Source organism: Erythrolamprus reginae, chromosome 2, assembly GCF_031021105.1.
Source record: "Erythrolamprus reginae isolate rEryReg1 chromosome 2, rEryReg1.hap1, whole genome shotgun sequence".
NCBI classification, from domain to species: domain Eukaryota; kingdom Metazoa; phylum Chordata; class Lepidosauria; order Squamata; family Dipsadidae; genus Erythrolamprus; species Erythrolamprus reginae.
The window spans coordinates 177560417-177578848 of NC_091951.1; the positions used below are offsets into that span (position 1 = coordinate 177560417).

General features: G+C 43.7%; 1 protein-coding gene across 2 annotated transcripts in view; it reads right to left on the reverse strand.

Annotated features, from left to right (window-relative positions):
• DIP2B (disco interacting protein 2 homolog B) overlaps positions 1 to 18432 on the reverse strand; it is a 250046-nt gene that overhangs the window by 121155 nt on the left and 110459 nt on the right. For both annotated transcript variants that reach the window (XM_070740523.1, XM_070740522.1), the window contains exon 2: positions 7795 to 7866. In XM_070740523.1, coding sequence (XP_070596624.1) covers positions 7795 to 7866 — 72 coding nt within the window. The remainder of the gene's footprint in view (positions 1 to 7794; positions 7867 to 18432) is intronic.

Here is an 18432-nt window from a genome sequence, read left to right on the forward strand (position 1 = left end):
TGATGGCACATAATCAATAAATTATAACAAAATCAAGATTAAGTCACCCAAATTAACTGTCCGCCCTATTGGAGACATTCCAATGTACCTATCCAACCCTGAAAAGAGGTTGTATTTTAGCTCCCTTAGTGTTTAATATCTATGTGAATTCATAGTAACTACCTTAGCCAGAAAGGAATTCCACCCTTCTAAACCCAGTGAAGTATTTGACAGTTTTGTTGTATGTCAACAATGGAGCAATTCTTTTGCTGACACATGTGCACTTTCGGGAGTTGTCTGCAGGCCTTAGGAGAATTCTCTAAGAAAGAAGAGCTTACAATCAATTACTCTAAGACTAAAATTATGTGTTTCTGAGGAAGATCTAGTCACCGTAAACATCAGTAACAAATTGGAAATAATAAAATTATTATAATAATTTGTAATTTTTTAAATTACAAAGCTTGCCAAAGCCAACCACAGTGCTAACGCGATTTGGACTTTTTTTAATTTCAAAAGAGGCAGATACATTCCTACCGCCATCAGGTTTTTCAAAGGTAACACTGCTTCTCAAATACTGTACGGTGTATAGCGTGTGCCTACTATGGTTCAAAATCCTTAGATGTTTTTCAGTCTAGGTAGTATTCTTCTACTTCCCATACTATGTTTCGAATGCTTTAATCAAAATGTCTGCATTTGCCAACTCTCCAGCTTAATCTCCTGTTTTCTGAACATTCATTGGCCCATTAATTCTCCTAGGTAACATCTCATGATGAAAGGGAGAGAAAAAACCTTCACTGACTAATGTTATTGTGGCCTTTTTACCTACTTTCTGCTGCTTCTAAGCCTAGAGAAAGCTGTAGCTGAAACCCTTCAAATGTCTTTGACATCACACCCCAGACAGGTTTGAATGCTAAAGCCAACTTTTTGAAGAGGTGTGTGTGTGTGTTCTGAACTGGCAACCTTTTAATAGCCACAAGCTACATTATCCAACCTTTTTTGCCCAGCATGCCGTGGAGCCATTTCTCTGGCTTGTCTGAATGCCTTGCTCTCAGCAGCACCAGATGGGAGATATAGCAGGATCCTATTCGGGGAGAGAGGTCATCCCACTGATCAGAAAGAACGAGAGACTTTATTGTGTGTCTTTTTTCACTGCTTTTTCTACACCAATTTAACAGCAGCCACTCCTTTAGGCCCTTCTAAGAAATCCCCAGTCTTGAATAAGGGAAAGCAGTTTGTTTCCTATTTGCTCCTCCATTTCTCTCTGTCATAATTTCCCTAAGATGTCACAGCAGTGGTTTTCTGTTTTATCTTACTGCAATCCTGTTTTATATGTTTTGTGCCGTTTTACTACATTTCATTGAATGTTCTTTTGTGTGTGTTTTAATTTTTTTTAGCTTGTATACACTGTATTATTGTTATTGTTCACGGCTTCTGAATTGTTGGTGGGTTTGTTTTTTTTAATGTGTTGGTCGCTAACCATTATTTTTAAAAAATTGATTTCTGGCATAGAAGATTATGATTTTTTTTTTAATATTAATAAAACATTGACCAAACTATTAATCTCATTTTCACAAAAAAACAAAAAAGAAGGCAAAGAATCTATGGTAAGCATAAATCAGAACCTAGGACATCTGCTATTAACCAAGGAAATGGTAAACATCAGTTTCATTAACTAACAGCAGAGGAAAGGAAATATTATAAGGAAACTGAAAACACTTCCCAAAAAGTATTGGGCTTTTTTCCAAACATAAACAACTAGCTGACCTGGAATTGGTAGTCCACATATGTATCCATTTATTTGTATATAAGTCTAGTACAGTTCTATTAATCTATTGTTTTATTAAGATCTGAAAAAAGTCCCACTAATTGGAGGGTTTGAAAAAAAGTCCCACTTATTGCTTCATATAGCATATACCATTTCAATAATGAAGGTGCTTTTATTAGAAATGGTTATACAATCTACCTGTCAAGTGAGTGCATTATAATTTAAATTGATCAATTGTAAATCAAATCCACATTGCTAAAATCTTCAAATCAAAAACATATAAAAATCACATTTAAATAGATATATTTTTCTATAGGTTAACAACAGAAAATTCTGTATTTTTAACATACAGATTAATTAAAAAATAACTATTACTATTTACAGAACATGCTATATTAATTTAACTCTCAAGAAAGCCAATTTATATTTGAGGGCTCCAGCCCCAGAGATTTAGCCTTATGACTTAAAGAATTGGATATAATATTTTTACTGGACCACTTTTGAAGACAGAATGCAGAAAAAATCAAGAATTGCCATCATCATATTTTTTGGGCATTATCTGTAAAGCCCTATTTTCTAATAAAGCATCATCCATATTTTTAAAAATCCAGACCGGATGTTTTGTTATTTTAAGCTATGGATGTCAGGAGCGACACCACAGATTTGAAAGCTAAACTAAGAATGTCATTCTTCCTCTACAATCTGTTCCAACTGAAATAAACAAATTTACCACCAGGTATTCCTGCAAAAGGCCCAGCGGAGCTAGAAAGGTACAGTACAGTTTAGAAAAGTGAACAATCCTCCTCTTTAGAGATCCCAAGGGATCAAGTATGGATCTTCTAGCAAAGATGTTATTTCACAAGGAAAAAAATTAATTTCACTTATGTGAATTAAGACACAAAAACAATCCTGCATGAATATGTTAGTTTTCCGCATGTGGTTTTTTTTAAAGCCTGGCTACATCAAAATAAATTTATTCTGAGTACCTTCAGGCACTAACGGGAGTAGGTCAGACAACCCAATTCCCACAGAAAGCAACATGCAATGCTTATCTCTATGCCTACATCTCTAACATTTCTGGTTTCATTTCATCTGCCCCAGTTATTTTAATGAACGAGCTTCAACATAACCTCAGATTTTTTTTCCTTTTACAAATTACAGAAGCAAACTGACTCAGCATCAAGAAGCATAAACCTTAAGTTTTCTTTTTAAGGAGTTTTGTTGTTATTTAGTCAGTGAAAAGAACTATTTTCAAGTTAAAGTCTAATTTCATGCTATTTCCCAGATTGTTCATGTCATGTAAGACAGCAGCTTAAGAAGTTGGATTGTTGTTTAGGTTTTCTAAACTTGTTAAAACCTGAAATATATATGCTAAGATATTTTGAAAATACATCCTCCTGTCATAAAATAACATGAAAACTGCAACACTCTTTCTCCTGTTGATGAAAGTAATGATACTTGCCATCACAACTATATGCCAATAAAGCAAAATTAATTATTCTTAGGTACTGACAGTCCCTTCAACTCTTCTTCATTTAAATCAGTGTTTCCCAAAGTGTGCGGTACTGCCCCCGGGGGTGGATAACTTAGGAGGGTGCTAAGCGGCAAGGGAAGTGGTAGGGGGCGGCAGGGGAGCGCTAACAAGCCATGTGGAAGGCAGTAAAGCATGTCTGGGTGGCGGAAAAGGGAGGTAATAGCCTACTTCCTTCCCCATAGCCCTGCCATGATTGGCGGCCTTCCACACAGTCTTCCCAGCGGTCCCCCAACACCCACTTGCCTTCTGAGGTTGGCATTCAGCCCAGCCCGGCCCAGCCAGTGGGTGGGTGGATGGCCCTTGGTGGAAATGCAGATGCTGAGATGGGCAGCGGAAGGGTAAGTGGATGTCCATGGGCTGCTGCACATGTGACCACTCCATTTCTGTAAAGGCAGAGCCTCCCTCCTTGCAGGGCGATCCAAAGAGGGGAGGGGGATGCTGCAGAATCCATGCCGGCTCTGTGGTGGTTGGGGCGCTGAAGCAGTCCACTGGCTTCTCACCTGGCCACTTGCCTGTTCTCTTTGCTGATTGGCCCAGCCAATCGCCAGCACCACTTTGGAAACTCAGCCCACGCACCAGGTTGGAAGCCAGTAGGTTGCTTCAGAACCCCAAGTCTCATGGACCCAGCATGAGAGGCATGAAGGAAGGCGGTCTTTTCTACAGTATCCCCCTCCCCTCTTTAGATCGTCCTACAGGGCTCTGCAGAAACAAGGTGAGCAGTATGTACAGAGGATTGGCAAGGGGGATACGTGGCCCTCTGGGATGGACAGCAGGGCAAGACAAGGTGCAATAAACTGCACTGCCCTGGCCCTGCTCAACTGCTCTTCTTCCAGCCCATCCGCCCCATAGCACCATGAACAAAACAATCATCTGCGCCTCCCTGCCCAGCCTTCCTTGCCGGGTGCTGCTGCACTAGTGGCTCCACCCTGCCCAGCTCCACCCATTGCCACTTCCCTCAAATTTCCACTGGCTCTCCAGGCACCACCATTTTCTCCCTACCCCACCAAGACCACTGGTAGCCTTGAAATCATGCTCCAGGATGGCACATGACAGGGAACATGCCACTGCTGGGCCAGAGCACAGTTGCCACCACTGTTGCCCCTCCTGCCTTCCTGGCTTCGACTCCGGGACCTTTGAAGGCCGGGAAGCCCCAGGGCACACATCTATGGAGCTCCACCAGCATCAGAGGTCTGCTGGCCTCTCGGCTGGCAGGGGGCCTTGGTAAGGCAGGAAGAAAGTGCTTCTGCCTGGAGAGCTGGCAGATAGGTGTGCCGGGTGGTTTCCGAGCCCTGCCAGGAAAGTAAGCCAAGCGCTGGCCAGAGCACTTTCTTCCTTCTCCCGCTGCCGAGAAGAGAGAAAGAGAAAGAAAGTAAGAAGATTGGAAAAGGCATGGATGTTTCTCGTGTGCATTCACACATTCAGGGATGCCTTCACTTTCTCTCATCCAGTTATATCTGCACACATGAAACCATTTTATAAGCCATAAACTCTATGTCAGGAATCTCTGTCTTGGGAGCTGGTGAGTAATTTGGCATTTTAGGAGCACATCATAGCTGCTGTCACAAGGTATTTGCCTTGGGGAAGGTTGCTTTCTACTGCAGAGTGGGGGGAATGGTAGGTCAGTAGGAAGATAGGAAGGAAAAGAAAGGAAGGAAGGAAGAAGAGATGGAGAAAGAAAGAAGGAAGGAAAGAAGGAAAGAAGGAAAGAAAGAAAGAAAGAAAGAAAGAAAGAAAGAAAGAAAGACTTATGACCACAATTAAGTTCAACATATTTTGGTTGATAAGCAAGAGCATTGTTAAGTAAGTTTCACCAAATTTTACAAGTTGGCCATGCCCACATGGTCACCTGACCACCCAGCCATGCCCACCTGAAAGGGTGGGGTGCGCTGAGGACTAGTCAGTAGCACCAAGAGGGTGGTGGATTAAACCACTGATTTAAATCTCTCCAACAGCTAAATGCAGTATGACACTGGTATGGAATATCCAATTCCCTCCCATATCAAATGCCCTCAGTATATTCTTGTGACTTTAAAGATAGTATTAACGCTACAATTATTTTTATTAAGTATTTACTATTATTTCTAGGGCTTTTTATAGCCATAAGTTATTGTTATGACTAATGAACCAATAAACTTTCATTACATCTAAAATACTGTGAATATGGTTGTTTTAAAAACAAGTGATGCATACATTTCTATACATGTTATTCCAAGAGGAGAGCATTTTAGCATATATTGCATTCATTATTTTATCATCTTAGCCCACATTACTAGATTAGGCTGAAAGACAACGAGAAGAGCTACCTGTCTCTATCTATCTGTCCAGCTATCCACCCACCCACCCACCCATACCACAGGATGTGATGTGATGTGATTAAGCTCATACTATTGTGTTTGTTTTGTTGTAGAAGGGAATGGTTCCTGCAGTCTTGAAGGAAGCAGTGATGCATCCTCTCCTCAAGAGGCCCTTGTTGGACCTAATGTGCTGGATGATTTTTGTCCTGTCTCCAGCTTTTCCTTTTTAGGAAAGTGGCCAATGAGATGGTTAGGCTGAGATTACAAAAGGCCCTGGAGGAAACTGATTATCTGGACCCCTTTCAGTCAAATTTCAGGCTGAGTCAGCAATAACTGCACTTGTTAATCACCTTTGGAGAAACTACAACATGTATAAGTACAGTGGGTTTTTTCTGGCCCATCTCCGGGGATTAGGAATGGGCAGTAAATGTTGTGGTAGTTCTCCTTTTTCTGTGGTTGAGGTACTATTGACAGGAGGAGACAGATTAAGGATGGAACCCCTAAGGACAGGGTAACTCAAGGATTTATTTCACATTATTCTGTTTAATACTATTTGTAGCAAGTTTTGGATCAAGCATTATCAATAGGCAGATAATACCCAGCTGCATATCTGAACTCCAGACTACCCAGACAATGCTCTCAAAGTCTTGTTGAGTGTTTGAAGCCCTAGATGGGGAAAAACAGATTCAAGCTCAAATTTGACAGGACTAAGTGGTTGTGTTTTAGACCCCTGATGGTGAACCTATGGCACGCATGTCAGAGGTGGCACGCAGTGCCCTCTCTGTGGGCATGCACATCATTGCCAGCTACTTTTCTGGTTTCTGGTGCACACCTGCACGCCAGCCAGCTGGTCTTTGTGTGAGCCTCCACGCCGGAAACCCAAAGACCAGCTGACTGGTGCACATGGGCATTGCGTGCCAGACACCCGAAGACTAACTGGCTGTTGTGCCAGCTAGTCTTCGGGTTTCTGGTGCTCTAGTGCATGCATGCATGCACATATATATTCCAGTTTGGGCACTCAGGTCAGAAAACATCCGCCATCACTGTTTTAGTCCCTTCCTGGAACCAGGGACATTTCATCTTTCATCCTGAATAGGATAGTATTTCCCTCTTTAGGACTGCAGAGTTCCTGGACACACAGATTTGAGGAGCAGATGGCTAACAAAGTATTGACACAACTTCATTCTTCTGAACCAATTTAATCTCTATCTGGATGAGAATGTTTTTAAGACATTCACTTGTGGTTTGGTGCATGGATTTTTGCAATGCCTTCAATATGAGGCTGTCTTTGAATGAAGCTGCAGCTAGTTTAGAATGATTATTAATTATTAATTATTGGCATACCCATATAACAGTCTTGCTTTGTGAGCTGCAATGGTTACCACTAAACTTAGACATGCAAATAACGTTACAGTTTTGTTTATTGCCTATAGTATAGATATGTGATTAAGATTGCCTATTTTCCTTTTTTTTTTTTTTTGTTTGTTTTTCAAATATAACATAAAAAAGAAAAAACATACAGAAAAACATACACATACAACATTTGGGAAATGAAAGTTTCCCCACTTTTTAGGTGTTCGATCAGACAATTTTACTTCTTTCTTTCTCAATTAATTTTTCAATTCTTTTATTCGACGTGTTGCTTTGCGTAAATTTTTATTTATTTCGTTGTTGCTCTTTTCTTTAACCAATCATAAAATTTTGCCCATATTTTATAATAATCTGAGTCTTCTTTTGCCTATTTTCTAAAGTATCTACCTAGTCAGTATGACAGGGCAGAGTGGGGTTGTTCCCGATCATTCATTTATACATCTTATAGGACCCAGGAAGTGTAACTTTTCTTTGCAGACTATGCCCCATGGAACACCAACTCTTGAGATTTGTCTGGCTTCCATCCTGACTTTATTTAAAAGAACCCTGAAAATCTATGTCTTCCCCTAGTTGTTGGATTGGAGTGAGTAATGGGTTGTCTGTATTTTACTTTTTAGAATGGTTTTTTCCCTAGTCATTTTTGTGTTTTAAGCCTGTATTTTCTTATTTTTTATTTGTATTCTATCCAGGATTACCAGAGTTGGGCAGGTGTGTAAATTTAATAAAATAAATATCTAAATAATAAAACCTGCAATGATATCACAACACACTATCTTTTGACAGCCTTATGATTTATAATGGCCCAACTAATAATGTTCTTAAGAGCTTCTCAAACATCACAAAAAGCCTACCTTGAGTCTGTGGGAAATATGGAGCCAACAATTTCGCCCTTTTCTTCTCATAGCCCTTCTGGGTAATATCTCCTAAAAAATATAAGATAGCAAAATGTCAGATGTAACTTATCATAAATGCAGGATAGGATATTTAAAGTTACTATATGTACATATACAACTATGGTCAAATGAATTAGCTTTATGATCTACAACCAAACAGTATTATTCAAGCCATTAGATAAAGATGGAATGATTATAAACCCTTCTAAAAAAAAAACATTATTGGTATTCCACACTATTGAAACTCAATCCGGACAAGACAGAGTGGCTGTGAGTACTGCCTCCCAGGGACTTGTCCATCTGTCCATCCATTACCCTGGGGGGGGGGGGGGAATTGCTGACCCCCTCAGAGAGGGTTTGCAACTTGGGCATCCTCCTTGATCCACAGCTGACTTTAGAACATCATCTTTCAGCTGTGGCGAGGGGGGCATTCGCCCAGGTTCTCCCTATTTGGACATGGAATCTTAGCTCAGTCATTCATGCCCTTATCACCTCGAGGTTCGACTATTGCAATGCTCTCTACATGGGGCTACCTCTGAAGAGTGTTCGGAAACTTCAGATCATCCAAAATGCAGCTGCGCAAGCGGTTATGGGCCTTCCAAGGCATACCCATATTTCTCCAGCACTCCATGGACTGCATTGGCTGCCGAATAGTTTCCAGACACAATTCAAAGTGTTCGTTATGACCTATAAACCTTACATGCATTGGACTAGATTACCTCCGGGACCGCCTTCTGCCACATGAGTCTCAGCAACCAGTTAGGTCCCACAGAGTCAGCCTTCTCCAGGTCCCATCAACTATACAATGTCGTTTGGCGGGGCCTAGGGGAAGAGCCTTCTCTGTGGAGGCCCCGGCCCTCTGGAGTCAACTCCCCCCGGAGATTCGCACTGCCCCCACCCTCCTCGCCTTCCATAAAAGCTTAAAGACCTATTTATGCCTCCAGGCTTGGGGCCATTAGACCCTAGTCCCCTGGCCGACGAGTATAGTATGTTTTGCTGTGTGAATGATAATGAATGATTTTAAATCTTATTAGAGTTTTTTAAAGTTTTTAGTATATTAATTGGATTTTTAGATATGTATATGGTATATTGTTTTTGACATGTTGTGAATCCTCGGAGAGGAGCGGCATATAAATCCAATAAATAAATAAATAAATTTAAACTATCATAAACTTTACATATTCTGTTTTGACATGATATATTTTTAACATCATTCATGACTATTAATTTATTCAAAGCAAACTGGAAGGCAGTAACAAGCATTGAGAGTCATTATATAATATACACTAAAGACAAACTAATATAGAAAATATTAATTTATTAAATAAAGCGCCATGACGCTGATCTATTTGATATGCAGAAAGAACCATATGTCTGTTCTTTTTTCATTCTAAATTTATATTTTATCTGTATATGTCAGTACTTTAAAAAAGGCCAAATCCTTCACAAGGCTACATTATTATTTCAGAGTATGCAAACAGCGTGACAAGAGATTCTCTTCTCTCTCACCCCCTCTTATACCAAAAGAATTGAGACAGAGAAATTTTGAGCTTCTTCTTCAACTCACCCCCTCCCCTTCAGAACTAAGCTGATATTTTACTCAATGGAGGTTAGATGCTTTCTTCAAGGTCATCTTTGCATTCCTTTATAGAATGACAGGGGGGGGGGAATGTTGAAACATGAAAGGATTAAGATAGAACACAAGAAATATTAATTCCAGAAACAATCAAAGTGCTTCTGCAGATGTGTCGTCATCATTTTGCAACTGTACCACCAAAAGATTATTTGTGAAGCATCCAGTATAGAGGAAAGGCTTGGGCATGGTCATCAGTCTAACGGGAACTGAATCTAAATACCTAAACGTATGGCAAACGTATTGCGTCTATAGTCCTTTTGGTGTAATAATATTATATTGATACTACTGAATAAAAACCCAAGTTCCAAAAAAGTAGAGTACAAATCAATAATAAATTAGGCGTTGATTGCTTACCTGAACGCCTCTTCTCGTACGGTGAGTGGGTACAGCAGTCACATGGGTTGCTCCTGTCCAATCCGTTGGAACTGAGCCTAGTATTAAAAAAGACTGCTGGATCCGCCCCTTCCCCAGAATTCGCGAATCCGTAGACTAGGCTCAGTAGTGAAGCTCTTTAATGTTCAACTCTCATGTGTTATAAGAAATTAGAATAGAAGGTAAAGAAGACCACACAAAGGGAGGGAAGTGACTGCTGTACCCACTCACCGTACGAGAAGAGGCGTTCAGGTAAGCAATCAACGCCTATTCTCCGTACTGAAGGAGTGGGTCCAGCAGTCACATGGGACATACCCAAGAGATAGGTCCCTAGGGTGGGAGTACATTGCTATCGTGAGAGATAACGGATTGGAGTACTCTTCTTCCGAAGGCAGCGTCTGCTGATGCGTACGAATCAATCTTGTAGTGTTTTATAAAGGAATTTGGCGAGGCCCAAGTGGCTGCTTTGCAGACTTCTTCCAACGGAGCCTGAGTCGCCCAAGCGGCAGATGTGGCAGCACTTCTGGTGGAATGCGCTGTAATATTCCTTGGAATGGAGAGGGAAGCTGTCTCGTAGGCCTTTGAGATGGCCCCTCTGATCCAACGACCTATTACTGTGGAAGACACTCTGGATCCCAAGGATCTGGGATGGTAGGCTATGAAGAGTGCTTCAGATCTCCGGATGGATCTTGTGCGTTGGATATAAATCTTTAGCGCTCTAGTGAGATCTAGAGTGTGCCATCTAATCGCCAGGGGATGCTCTCGTTGGAGACAGAAAGAAGGTAAAACGATATCCTGAGATCTGTGGAACATGGAACTGACCTTGGGTAGAAAGGTGGGGTCCAGCCGCAGAACCACCTTATCCTGATGAAACTGACAGAGGTCCTGTCTGATAGAAAGGGCTGCCAACTCAGATATGCGTCGGGCGGAAGTAATCGTCACCAGGAATGCTACCTTGAAGGATAGGTACCTGAGGGACGCAGAGTTCAGGGGTTCGTAAGGTGCTTGAGTAAGAGAGTGGAGAACCCGTGGCAAGTCCCAGGTTGGATATCTGTGGATTTTAGAAGGCCTGAGATTGGCCACTCCTCTTAGAAATTCTTGGATTTCTGGAAGGGAGCGTAGGGGCTGCCTGCGAGGCCCCGCCAAGACGGAAGAGATAGCGGCCAGATGGCGGCGGATGGTGCTGGTAGAGAGACCTTGGTGAAAACCTTTCATAAGGAAGGCGATTATCCTGTGTATGGGAAGACACAGGGGGGATAAGCCCTCCTGCGAGCACCACTGATGAAATTTGGACCAAGTATGGTCGTAGATCCGATTGGTAGACCCCCTTCTAGACTTCAGAATGATTTCCACTGTGTCTGGGTCATACCCTCGCAGGTCTAAGTCCCTCCGGATAACAGCCAGGCGGTGAGGTGGAACCACTCTGGATCCGGATGGAAGGAGGCCCCCTGCCGCAACATATCCTCCGAAGCGGGGAGTCGCCAGGGGTCCTGGACGGACAGTTGTTGAAGGTCCGCGAACCAGGGCCTGCGAGGCCAGTGAGGGGCAATCAGGATTACACGTGCTTTCTCCAGGAGGATTTTGTTGATCACGTCTGGCAGAATTGGAATTGGAGGGAAGGCATACAGTAGGCCTGGAGGCCAAGGACTCCTGAGGGCATTGACTGCCTCCGCTCCCGGAGACGGGAACCTGGAGATGAAGCGGGGAAGCTGGGTATTGTCTCTGGTCGCGAATAGATCCAACACTGGATGGCCGAACCTGAGGCAGATTTGGTGGAACAGTGACTGATGGAGATTCCACTCGCCTGGATCTATGGTGGCTCGTGAGAGCCAGTCCGCTTGGACGTTGAGGCTCCCCGAGATGTGATCGGCTAGAAGCGATTGGAGATTTTTCTCTGCCCAAAGACCCAACTTCAGGGCCTCCCTCATGAGGGCCTTGGATCTTGTGCCTCCCTGTCTGCAAATATGGCTTTTGGTGGCTATATTGTCGGTGAGAATCAGCACATGTTGGTTGGATATGTGAGGTTGGAATTGCTTTAGAGCTAGAGACACGGCTCTTAATTCTAGCCAATTGATGGGCTTGGAAGCCTCCTCCGGTGACCATGTGCCCTGAGCTAAAAGACCTTGGGCGTGGGCTCCCCAGCCCGAGAGGCTGGCATCTGTGGTGACTACAAACTGGTCGGGACACCGGAAGGGGGATCCCTTGTCTAGGGCTGGAGAAGTCCACCACTTGAGGGATCTGCGAACCGTCGGTGGGATGGTGATGCGTCGGTTCGAGTTGCTGTGGCCTGATCTCTGAAATGGTAATAGTAGCCATTGAAGTTCCCTGGCGTGAAGGCGGGCCCAGGGAACAATACCAATACATGACACCATCTTACCCAAAAGGGAGGATAGGGTGACAATGGAGGCCGATTGCTGGGGCAGGATGCGAGCAATGAGATCCAAAATGCTGCGTTTTCTCTCATTGGAGAGAAAAACCTGGGATATTTCGGAATTAATGATAGTCCCCAGATGCAGAATGGAAGTGGATGGATCAAGATGACTCTTGTTAAGGTTTATGGAAAAACCATGGTTCTGTAGAACCGACATGGTAGAGGAGAGGTCTGCAGCTACACCAGCTCTGGAATTACCATGAATTAAAATGTCATCTAAATAACATAAAATATGAATGGGAGAGGCCCGGATATGAGCCGCCAAGGATCCCAAGAGTTTAGTGAAAACCCTGGGAGCTGAGGAGAGCCCAAAAGGCATAGCCCTATACTGAAAATGCCTGCCTTGAAAGGCAAAGCGCAGAAATCTCCTATGGACCTTGGCAATGGGGATATGGAGGTAGGCCTCAGTGAGATCTAGAGACACCATAAAGTCTCCTCGATGAAGAGCTGATAAAATGGAAGATAGGGAGTGCATTTTGAATTTTCTATATTTAATGAAGCGGTTTAATTTCTTTAGGTCCAAGATGGCTCTCCAGCCTCCAGAAGTCTTAGGGACCATGAAGAGGATGGAATAGAAGCCTAAACCTCTCTGGAGAGAGGGGACCGGTTGAATAGCTCTAATAGTCAACAAATGAGAAATAGCCTCCTCCATTCGCAAACGAGATGGAGAGGAACTGGGAGAGGGACAAGAAATAAAACGGTTAGGGGGAGAAGAAATAAACTCTAACCTTAGGCCCCTTTCCACTGTGTCAATGACCCAGGGGTCCTTACAAGAGCGGTGCCAGGCGGAAGAGAACCAGGCTAGGCGACCGCCTATAGGCAGGTGAGAAAACTTACCATCTGGTTCTTTTGGAAGTTCTGGTAGTAGAGGATCCTCTCTGATAGCGGGACCCTCTGCCCCTGGTGGTTCTAGCTTGGGATCGAAAGCGAGGGGAATACTGACCTGGGCTCTTGTGAAATGCGAAGCTTTGATCCTGCTGACGCCCGGTGCGCCGAAAGGACTGCGGTTTCGGGGCCTTCTTGGTGGTAGGTCCCAAGACCTTTTTCTTGTCTGCGTTTTCCGTAAGGAGAGGGTCCAGAAGATCTCCGAAGAGGAGGTTACGTTTCAGTGGACCCATAGCTAACTGCCATTTCTGTCTTACCCCCGCCTGCCAAGGGCGGAGCCATAGAAGCCTTCTGGCCGTTGTGGAGGCTGCTACTGATCTGGCTGCAAATCTGGAAGATTGGAGAGTAGCATCTGCTATATATTGGGCAGCTGCGAAAATTTTGTTGAAATCCTGTTGGCCCCGTAAGTCATCTGGAGGCAGGTGTAGTTGGAGCTGACGAAGCCATAAGAGCATAGCTCTGGAAAAGAAGGATGCCGCTGCAGCACTCTTAATGGCCCAAGAGTCTGCAAGGAGACTTCTTTTGAGCATTTGTTCAAGTCGTTTGTCCTCTGGCCGGAGGACCTCCTCTGCCTCGCCAGGCATGGCAGCCGTTGAGTGGAGCGTCTTCACTGGTTCATCTGGCCTGGGACATGTTAGGAGTTCCTCATAGGAGGGGGGACTGTGGAAGGAGTAGTTTGCTTCTCTTGCCCGGCTAGCCCCGTGGATACTCTAGCTTTTAGCAGGAGAGATTTGAAAAGCTGCGAAGGGAAAATAGCAGCTGGGGCTGGAATCTTAATCTGAGATTCCTCATCCTCCGACAGACGCTGAAAGGGGTCATCATCCTCTTCTGCATCCACGTCCTCATCCTCTTCCTGAGAGGAGTCAGAGACCTCCATGACTGGGGCTCTGTAGGAAGGAGAAGAACTCACGGGACGGGAGGAGCGAGGGGGAGGATGAGACAGAGGAGGTACATTTAAAGATGAGAGTCTAGCATCAATAGTGTTAGTCAGAATAGTCAAGATAGACTGAAACTCCGGTGGCAAGGAAGAAATATCAGCCGGAAAAGCCTGAGGATCCCTGAGGCCCTGAACAGGTTCTGGCTGGGGGAAATCCTCGGTAATATCTGGCTCCTCTGGACCTAAACCCCATAGGTTAGGTTGGGGTGGATTTAGGTTTGGCTCATCCAGGGATAGCACAGGTACCCCAGAGGGAGGCAGGTTAGAGGCCTCCGGGGGGGTAGGGTTGATATGCACTTGGGCCTGCACCTTAAAACGTTTGGCTGATTTATCATGTATTTTTTGTAGGGCTAGGTCCCTTCTCTTCTCAGCCCTAGTGGGCTTGGCTAAAGACTGAGAGCCTGAGGAAGAGGAGGAAGAGGCCTGGGGAAGCTCAGAAGGATTACCAGTAGGCCTAACCTCTTTGGAACCTTTGGTAGTGCCTCTCTTGGGAAGGGAAGCCATAGTCTGAGCAATTACAGAAGACAAGGCTTGAGCCAAAAAATAGGGGAGAGAAGAATTATTTTGTGGAATTCCCAAGAGGATAGGTGACCCTGCTCCTAGGCCCAGGAGCAGCTGCGCCTTAAGAGGCAATCCTGGGCGATACCAAGAGTTCTTGTCCTTAAGTGCAGCGTGGCAGGCCTCACTAACTTAACTTTAAGAAAAACCAAGGCACACTGGTTGGAGGCCACTTCCGTGGAGAATAGGCCCGAGGGAACTCAAAGCGACGACTCCAGGGTCAGGCGGCGGGCTGTAGGCACTAATGGCCGACCCCTTAGGGCAGAACCGAAAGTGCAACTTACTGGGCGTCAGAGCCTTGGCGCCAAAATAACTGCTCCGTTATTTGCAATAGGAGCGACTAAGCCCGGGAGACAAAACAAGTCCCACACCGCGGGAGGTAAATAGCCCTTAATTAGTTGAAAAAAATAAAGCTTGCTCACGGCAGGACCTCCAAGGCCGGAATTAACAAACCGGCCGCGGCTACAGCACGAAGGGAAAAAACCGCAAAATGGCTGAGCCGCTAACTTCTCCCCCAACTCAAAGCCCTGTAGGGCTGAGAAAAAAACTGCCGGCAAGCTGAGTAATGGAAAAATCTTACTTGCTATTGAAGAGAGATCGAAGGGAAGGTGTTTTATCGAGAGGAACGAGCATTCACACACATCCGAGGATGCGAACTGAGCGAATTCTGGGGGAAGGGGCGGATCCAGCAGTCTTTTTTAATACTAGGCTCAGTTCCAACGGATTGGACAGGAGCAACCCATGTGACTGCTGGACCCACTCCTTCAGTACGGAGAATAGGATTTTAGTCTAAGACATAATGGAGCAAAATTCATAAATGAATGAACTTTGCCTTTAACTTGTGGTTTGTTGCAAAAAATGTTATTTACACATGAAATAGTAAAAAGAGGAATTCACCTGGAACTGGACAATAAACACACTCTGGTCTCTAGGATAAGGGCATTCTGATGTTAAACTCTTCCATATGGAGAGCCTTGTTCCTATATACCGGTAACCATATACTGTACTGTACTGTAATACACTTTCAAGCTTAGGGGCACATACATTACTGATAGAATTGTAATGGAGGCTTAAGCAGTTTAAGGCCTTAAATGGCAAAACTAGTGATCTCCAGCACACAGGAATTATCTTCTAAAGACCCTTTTAATCATTATCTCCTGTAATTCTTAAAACTTAATTTACTTGGTAGCTGCAGTCATTGCAATTCTTCTAGCCTTAGTGTTACATATTCTAGATAGCAACCTCAAGGCAGCATTTAGTACTGCTTTAAGGTTCATCTTCAAGGACAGGGCATGAGGCCACATCAGTATCTTTGGGAAGGCTAACAAGCATAAGGTAAATCAGGAAGCAGGACTCAGAAATCAAGGAAGCAGGACTCAGGAAAGTTTAATCTTCCTCCAGCTTGGAATGTTCGGAATATAAGTCTGATTATTATGATTTTACACTTTGAGATCAAGCCATAATAGTATAATATGTTGAAGGCTGTGTTTATTATGTTGAAGGCCGTGTCAAACAAAAAAAAAACCCCATAGGTGAACCACGTGTAATTAATATTGCTTTGTTAATTTCTATTTTTAAATTTACTTTCTCCTCTAGAATTTAAATAAGTACAAAATATTGCTGTCAGTAAAATGCTCCACTAGAAGGTACAGAGATAGGGTAGTCTATGAGCTATACCAGTGATGGCGAATCTTTTTTTCCCCAGGAGCCGAAAGAGCATGTGCATGCGCTATCGCGACTGCACCAGTGCCCACACCCATAATTCAATGCCTGGGAAGGGGTGAAAACACTTTCCCCCACCCCCGGAGGCCTCTGAAGGCTGGCAACGGCCCTGCTTCCCAACTTCTGGTGGGCCCAGCAGGCTCATGTTTCATCCTGCCCAGGCTCCAAAGGCTTCCCTGGAGCTGGGCTAAGAATGCCCTTCCCCACCTCCCCCACCCCTGGAGGCTCTCTGGAAGCCAAAAACGCCCTCCCAGAGCTCTGCGTGAGCCAGAAATCAGCTGGCCAGCACACACATGCATGGTGGAGTTGAGATAGAGCAACGGCTTGTGTACCTGCAGATATGGTTCTGCTTGCCACCTGTGGTACCTGTGCCATCACTGAGCTATACCATCACTCTATTAAGTCATAATTCTTGAACTCTTTCCAAATGCATTTCAGAATAGAAACATAGAAACATAGAAGTCTGACGGCAGAAAAAGACCTCATGGTCCATCTAGTCTGCCCTTATACTATTTTCTGTATTTTATCTTAGGATGGATATATGTTTATCCCAGACATGTTAAATTCAGTTACTGTGGATTTATCTACCACATCTGCTGGAAGTTTGTTCCAAGGATCTACTACTCTTTCAGTAAAATAATATTTTCTCATGTTGCTTTTGATCTTTCCCCCAACTAACTTCAGATTGTGTCCCCTTGTTCTTGTGTTCACTTTCCTATTAAAAAACACTTCCCTCCTGGACCTTATTTAACCCTTTAATATATTTAAATGTTCGATCATGTCCCCCCCTTTTCCTTCTGTCCTCCAGACTATACTGATTGAGTCATTAAGTCTTTCCTGATACGTTTTATGCTTAAGACCTTCCACCATTCTTGTAGCCCGTCTTTGGACCGTTCAATTTTGTCAATATCTTTTTGTAGGTGAGGTCTCCAGAACTGAAACACAGTATTCCAAATGTGGTCTCACCAGCATTCTATATAGTGGGATCATAATCTCCCTCTTCCTGCTTCTTTCCCTACCGCCTGACTGCACTGTTCACCCCATTTTGAGACTGTCAGAAATCACTACCCCTAAATCCTTTTCTTTTGAAGTATTTGCCAACACTGAACTGCCAATACAATACTCAGATTGAGGATTCCTTTTCCCCAAGTGCATTATTTTACATTTGGAAACATTAAACTGCAGTTTCCATTGCTTAGACCATTTATCTAGTAAAGCTAAATCATTTACCATATTACAGACGCCTCCAGGAATATCAACCCTATTGCACATTTTAGAGTCATCGGCAAGTAGGCAAACCTTCCCTACCAAACCTTCCCCTATGTCACTCACAAATATATTAAAAAGAATAGGACCCAGAACAGATCCTTGTGGCACACCGCTTGTAACCTGACTCTGCTCAGAATACTCGCCATTAACAATAACTCTCTGATGTCTACGCTTCAGCCAGCTGCAAATCCATTGAACTATCCAGGGATTAAGTCCAATCTTCACTAATTTTATCTATCAGGCTCTTTATGTGGAACCGTATCAAAGGCTTTGCTGAAGTCCAGGTAGGCAATATCCACGGCACCACCTTCATCCAACACCTTTGTGACATAGTCAAAGAAATCAATGAGATTAGTCTGACATGATTTGCCTTCAGTAAAGCCATGCTGATTTGGGTCTAATAAGTTATTGTTTTTTAGGTGCTGATTTATCCTCTTTTTGAGTAGAGTCTCCATCATTTTAACTACAACTGATGTCAAGCTAACTGGCCTGTAGTTACCAGCTTCTTCTCTACTGCCCTTCTTGTGAATAGGCACAACACTGGCCATTCTCCAATCCTCAGGAACTTCTCCTGTTAACAAGGATTGGTTTAAACAAATCAGTCAGGGGTGGGTAGCAATGACAGATCTGAGTTCTTTAAGAACTCTGGGGTGGATGCCCATCTGGACCCATTGCCTTATTTATCTTTAATCGTTCAAGTTCTTCTAAGACATCGGCTTCTAAGATCACTGGAGCTGAATCTGTACAGCTGGAAGCAATGCTATATCCCTCTATAGTATTATTTTG